General features: G+C 32.4%; 2 protein-coding genes across 2 annotated transcripts; both read right to left on the reverse strand.

The window, feature by feature from the left end:
- Positions 1-551: 551 nt before the first annotated feature.
- LOC106296130 (plastocyanin-like) lies at positions 552-1385 on the reverse strand. The gene has a single exon (XM_013732193.1). It carries the CDS (start codon positions 1277-1279, stop codon positions 773-775), a length of 507 nt encoding a protein of 168 aa, XP_013587647.1. The 5' UTR covers positions 1280-1385; the 3' UTR covers positions 552-772.
- On the reverse strand, positions 645-2887 carry LOC106296129. The gene is made up of 4 exons (XM_013732192.1): positions 2720-2887; positions 2450-2618; positions 2148-2363; positions 645-2062 (listed from the first exon to the last, which is right to left on the reverse strand). Exons 1-4 carry the CDS (start codon positions 2791-2793, stop codon positions 1745-1747), a joined length of 777 nt encoding a protein of 258 aa, XP_013587646.1. The 5' UTR covers positions 2794-2887; the 3' UTR covers positions 645-1744.
- Between the last annotated feature and the right edge of the window lie 3565 nt (positions 2888-6452).

Here is a 6452-nt window from a genome sequence, read left to right on the forward strand (position 1 = left end):
AGGGGGTGTTGAAAGTTAAACTTGATTTGGATCACATTTTGGGCTAATAATTTACTAATCATTTTAGTCCAAACTTAGTCCAATATCTAGAATCATCCTCCACCTCCTTAGAATAAAAATCTAGATATTCTCATAGAATTATCTAGATAATTATAATAAAAAAATCTTAGATATTATGGTAGAATTCTCTAGATTTATGATTAAAATATGTAAGATATTTTGTATTTTGGAGGCTATAAATACCTCCACTCCCCTTTCATTTTGAATCACCAAGAAATAAACAAAGCTTGTAACAAGTAATAAAAATCTTCTTCTAAGTTATAAAATCTTTATTCTTCACAAAATTTCTCTCTTCAAACACTTTAAACACTTTCTCCATCTTTATAAAACTTTTCATTCCAACATAATAAACGAACATGCCTGTTGTAGTTCGCTTATACATGTCATGACTGAGTTTATTAGTAAATATGTACTTTTTACATTTTATACAATTAAATTCATATATATGGCTTGATGTCTGCAGGGTGCAGATGGATTTCTACACAAACAGCTTATTTTTAATACTCCGAAAACTTTGATGGCGAGACATAAGTCTACATATAATTTATAAACCAAGAAAAACCATTTATAGAACCAACCAGTCATACTATAACAATCACGGGGTCCATTCGATTCAACACTCTTTAGAATTACAAAAACACCTTTATGTAAGACTGACAGAAAAGCCTCTACTTTGGTTCAGAGACACTCTTTCACTTCACTCACATTTTATTTAGTTAACGGTGACTTTACCGACCATACCAGCACCCTGATGCGGCGCACAATAGAAGCTGTAGGTCCCAGGCTCAGTCAAGGCAACCTCGTACGTCTCTCCGGCAGCGTTGAGTAGATCTTGCTCGTCCATGGAGATCTTGCTCGCGTCAACACCACTTGGGATCTCATCCTCATCGAACACAACATTGTGTGGGAATCCAGCATTGTTCTTGAACACAATCTTCTCCCCTTTCGCTATTGTGAACTCGTTGGGAACGAAAGCTAACGCTCCCTCTCCTGATCCCAAGAGAACATCTATCGCCATGGCGTTTCCAGCCAAAGCGATGGAAGCTGCAGCCGCTACGGCCGCGACTCCGAATCTCTTAAGTGATGACTTAACGGTGAGCTTCGATGATGATGTTGCCGCCTTGGTGGGGATTCTAACGACGGCGGAGGGTTTGGAGATTGTTGATTTGAGACCGGTGAACGATGGGATTGCGACGGTGGCTGAGGTTACTGAAGCCATGATGAAGATTAGAGGCTTAGATTTACTTTTTTTTTTATTTTGATATCTTTGTGTCGATTGAGAAATTGTGAGGTGTATTAGTTTTATGTGGTGAGAGGGAGAAAATGAGATAACGCAGTGCATGGCTCTAAAAAGCAACCTCCATACTATCTGTAGAGACGCGTTGTGATTGGTTGGTTTCAGATGCTGTCTGTCATGACGTGGCAGTGTGAGGTGGAGATATGAGATAAGCTTATAAGATGGGCTTATTTTATGCGATGGATTCCAACTAGCTCATGATATGTGGTCTCAGTGCTTTTTTTACGGATCACAGATACCATAAGGCAATTAAGTAACACACGAAACAATGAAGGTGAAAGTAAGGAGAAAGAGAGACAAATACAACTACATCATCAACGGACAACGATAGTAGAGAATCTAGAGATAATAATATTCAGATAGATGCTGAGCAATGTTGGTTGAAAACTAGACGATGTTGAAAGATACTTCATGGTCTCTCCATTCGCCATTCTCCAAATACCTCTCATAGAACTTTACTTCATTAGTCGGTTTCACGGTCAATGCTGTTGTACTCGTTGTTCTGTAGCGTCCTTCTTTTATCGGAAGCCAATTACTGTTTAGTTCTCTTACTTCAAAGTCGACAAAAAATGAGGTTAGCTTGTTTCCTTCCACAGCTTCGGTTGGATCATACACAAACCTCTCAGCAATCTCCCTAAGCGATGGTTGCTCTTCGTTTTTATATTCATCAATCATCTCATTGAAAAAGTCTTTCAGACGTAAATCCTGCATGTATTATTACCAAAGCGTAACTATTAATAGAAATTTGCACATGGAAGATCCTAAACATCTTGATCTTGTACTAATTTACGTTGGGAAGGTGGCCATCGAGTCCGGAATAAGAAAGGATATGCACCCCAAAAGCAACTTGTTCTGTACGAACATGTGGCACAGTTGCAGATAATTTGTTGATATAAAACATAGAGTTTGAAGTTATGTCTGCCACAATTAGCTTAAAGGTCATCCCGGTGTATCTCAAAGGGTCTGTAGCTATTTCATTTGCAAAGTCTTGTGGACTCATGTGGCCCTGTAATAAAAGCAATTCTTCTTGAGATCCATTTTCAATATAGCTTAAACAAAAAAAAAACAGGGAAAAGAAAAAATTAACCAAACCTGCAAGAACTCAGCAGGAAGAGAGACGCAATTGTTTAAACCGTCAAAGATCATTGCGTCCACAAGAAAAGCAACTCGGCCATTTCTAGAGATACCACACCATGTCCCACCGTTCGGTTGAGCCCAACCACTCAACACCTCGACATTCCAAGCCGCCCCGTTTATCATCCTTTTTTAACCACACGAATGTAAAACGTAACACTCATCAACTAAACAATTAATGCAATAAGTAAATTAAACTCTAAAAGGTATGAATAATATTAAACTTGCCAGGTATCAAAGTTGTCTCTGTTATACAGCAGCTTTAGTTGCCTTTCTCCCCATTCGAATGCGGCTATCCCCATTTTTTTGAAGGAATGTTATTTTTTTTTGCTATTGGAATTCTCTTCTAACTCTTATGTTTGTAGTGTAATTGTGATTATTCATCTTTGTGAGAGTCGCCAGCCTCTCCGTTTTATAGTTTCTGCTATGAGCATCTCCAATGTATGTCTCTATATTTCCTTCAAAAATAGTGATTTTTTTTATAGAGGTGAATTTGCTCCAGTGTATACTGTATAATAGAATTCTTTTATTTTAGAGAAAAATATAGAGAACTGTTACTTTTTACCTCTATATTTAGATGTGAAAATAACACATTTCTATATTTTTCTTTACAAAAAATAAAAGATTTTGTATAGATTTTATACACATTTCAACAAGTGCGAATCTCCAAAATTGTATTTTTTACTTTTTGTTCTCTAAATAGATTTTATTTAAGAAGTAATGATAATTATACTCTCATTTATAATTTCAATAATTATTTATTAAATATATAAATAATTATATAATAAAAATTGAAATAAATAATTAAAAATTAAAAATTACTTTTTCCCAAATTTTCTTTTGAAATTTTTTTTCTTAAATCAAAACTTAGAAAAATCTTCTGTAACATATATGATATCTTCTTGAATTTATTAAAAATTGAATAAATGAATGCCTTCATAAACGTGTAATTAGGTTCTTGAACGTAACTTATATGTATACTTAGATTTCATGAATTTGACTTATATGCATATTTAAATATAAATATGTATAATATCTTTATAAAGTTTAGATATTAATTCAAAGTCTTCTCAAAACTTAAGGAATATGTTATACATATTCAAGAATATCTTACTAAATTTACATATAATTTAAATACAGTAATGTATTAATAACTATATATTCATGAAGTTCTTTCGAAAAATATATTTAAATTTGTATTCTTAACACATTTATAAAAGTTTTCCTAATTTTATGAAGACATTATACATATTTATTAATATCTTCCAAAATTTTAACAATGTTTTCTTAAATAAGTATATAACTCAATTTCAATAAGATGTTATACATAGAAGGTTTTACTTTTTTTTTACTTTTTTTTTTGTCATCAACTTTACAGACTCATATTGACTCTGTGAACCACACTGTTATACATAGAAGGTTTTACTAAATTTCTATTAAAATTGTTTTCTAAAATTTTTTATGAAAAAATGGATAATTTTTTTATTTAAATATTTTTTTATTTTATATTTGTATAAAATGGTATAAAAGTCATTTAACCCTCTAGTAAAACTTATTTTGATCACTTTGACCTTCATAATTTAGTTTGGAAACAAAAACATGTTTTATATCTAATTGATCATTTCTCTTTTAAAAAATAATCGAAAATAAAACATGAAACTTATCAAAATAAAAAACATATTAATATATTTATTAATTATTTAAATATTTTGCTTTAAAACCGGTTTTTTACGTTTCCAAAACAAAATCACAAATCTTCTAAAATTAAAACGTAAGTTGACATCATTTCTAAAACGATATTTAAAAAAAAGAATATTCCAATGAGTTTCCATACATTTCTAAAATATTATGTACTAGTGTTACTTCCCATGCTATGCACGGGCCAAAAATCTGTTATATTTTAATTATTTTATTATAATTATAAATTTAAATAAAATAATAATTTTTTTAATATTTTATTGTTATGGATCATATTGAAGTAAATCTGTTGAAACTATTTTATACAAATAGCATATTGTGTTATGTTTGGTAATCATATATTGTGTTATGTTTGGTGCTCTTTTTATTTGAATTACATTTTGTATCTTTAGGGATTTTTTTAATTTTTCAGTTTATTTAGCAATTTATTTCTGTTAATTTATAGTTTTCTAATACATTAAATTTTCTTATAATAATTATTCTCTTCTTCTCTAATACATCATCCGCTCTCTCTAAATTCTCTCTTTCTGTAATGCACCAACATTGGTATCACAATCAAACTCACAACCAAACTCTTTGGTTGAAAAATTAGAAAATTGCTAATTTATATTTAGACTCCAGAAAAATAAGAGATGCAAAGAAAAATTCAAAACTAACTATATTTTTTATAATAATCGGACTAAATTATGCTGAACAAAAATATATTGACACATAGATAATTGCTTCACATAGTTGATAAAAAAATAAAAAATTAAATAATAGCTTCACATGATTCATCAGTGTATGAAGAATTTAGAAAATGTCGGTTATTAAAATTTTGAAACTTCCATATTTTGATGAACAAAGACGTGTTTTGCTTTTCTTTATTTTTCAATTAGTTTAAAAAAAAATCCACGTGTCAAGATTTGATTTGCCAGACAATTTACGTTTTAGTATATAAGGGATTCCCAAATGTTTCCGAATTCCACCCAACTTAAGTTATAACCCTGTTCTTATTTGCCCATTTGAGTTGCTGATTTAAATTTTGTCACGTTCTGCTATTTTTTTCTTTTCTTTTTAAACTGTAAATATTCATAAATAAAAAGTTAGGGTTACAAAGCCTAAGTTTGTGTTTTCTTGGCAGAAAACAATAAAAAACAAGGAAACACATTTTTGAAGAATTTGGTTGATCATGTTTCCATGTCACCTAAACCAAAGTGGCATAAGAGTTTTGTACTTGCTCCTATGCCTTTTTGCTGTAATTGTGTACGGATGTTTAGGGATGTCAAATGGACGGGTTGGGTCCATTTCGGTGTATCCATATGGGTTTGTTTTTTTGCTGGACAGTTTTAGTCGACGTTCAAATAGGACCATACCCAAAAAAGGCCATGACTCGTTGGACTGTTCATGGGGTCCAGATGCCCATTTAAAATAAATAACCTAATTTTTATTGTAAAAGATGGAAGTATACCAAATTTCGTAGATATTATAGACTTAAACTTTATTATTTTGCAATTTGAATTTTTGAAGAAAAAAATTGATTTTGAGATTTTTGTGATTTTGATGAAAAATATGATTTTCGGCTACAAGAAAACGTGATTTTGCAGTTTTGACCGAAAAATGTAATTTTAACAGGAAATTACATTTTTGCGGTTTTGGCGGGAAAACACGATTTTATGGTTTTGATGGAGAAAATACAATCTTTACGGGAAAATACAATTTTTGGGTTTTGGCGAAAACTCAATTTTTGTTATGAACCAGATCGTAAATGGCTCATAACCAAGAGATTATGATTTGTAATCTTTTCATTTATCTATGACGGTGTAATCTCCTATATAACGAACCTCTATGTTATGAATAAAGATAGACTTTTCCATTACTTTTATAATACGTTATCAGCACGAAACTCTAAATCCCTAAGCTAATACCCAAATCGAAAAACCCTAAAACCCTAACCCTAGCCGGCAATCCGACGAACCCTAAACCCCGATCGCGTCTCTTGTTCCCGCATCTGTTCCAGCTCGCGTCCCCGATCAGCTTCAGCCCAAGGCGTTCCTGATCCTAGCTCAGACGTTCGCGACTCGAGAGCAGCTCCAGCACGCGACCTCTTCCTCGTTCGTGACAACATCAGACAGTTCGCGTCCGATGATCAAGGCGTTCCCGATCAAGCAACAAAGGACGTCCGCGACTCGATAGAAGCGACTCGATCCATTCCAGCTCGCGTCCCGTTCGTGTCCAGCTCGCGGCTCAACTCCTTTGGTGGTCCGATTCAACAATCATCTAA

Source organism: Brassica oleracea, chromosome C5 (genome assembly GCF_000695525.1).
Source record: "Brassica oleracea var. oleracea cultivar TO1000 chromosome C5, BOL, whole genome shotgun sequence".
Lineage (NCBI taxonomy): Eukaryota > Viridiplantae > Streptophyta > Magnoliopsida > Brassicales > Brassicaceae > Brassica > Brassica oleracea.

Bases quoted from the DNA above. Each gene is read 5' to 3' on its own strand.
- LOC106296130 (XM_013732193.1), bottom strand. From the start codon at position 1,279: ATGGCTTCAGTAACCTCAGCCACCGTCGCAATCCCATCGTTCACCGGT.
- LOC106296129 (XM_013732192.1), bottom strand. From the start codon at position 2,793: ATGGGGATAGCCGCATTCGAATGGGGAGAAAGGCAACTAAAGCTGCTG. The intron at 2,364-2,449 runs GTTTGGTTAATT...CTTTTATTACAG, and splicing joins TTCCTGCTGAGTTCTTGCAG to GGCCACATGAGTCCACAAGA. The intron at 2,063-2,147 runs GTAAATTAGTAC...TAATACATGCAG, and splicing joins TCGATGGCCACCTTCCCAAC to GATTTACGTCTGAAAGACTT.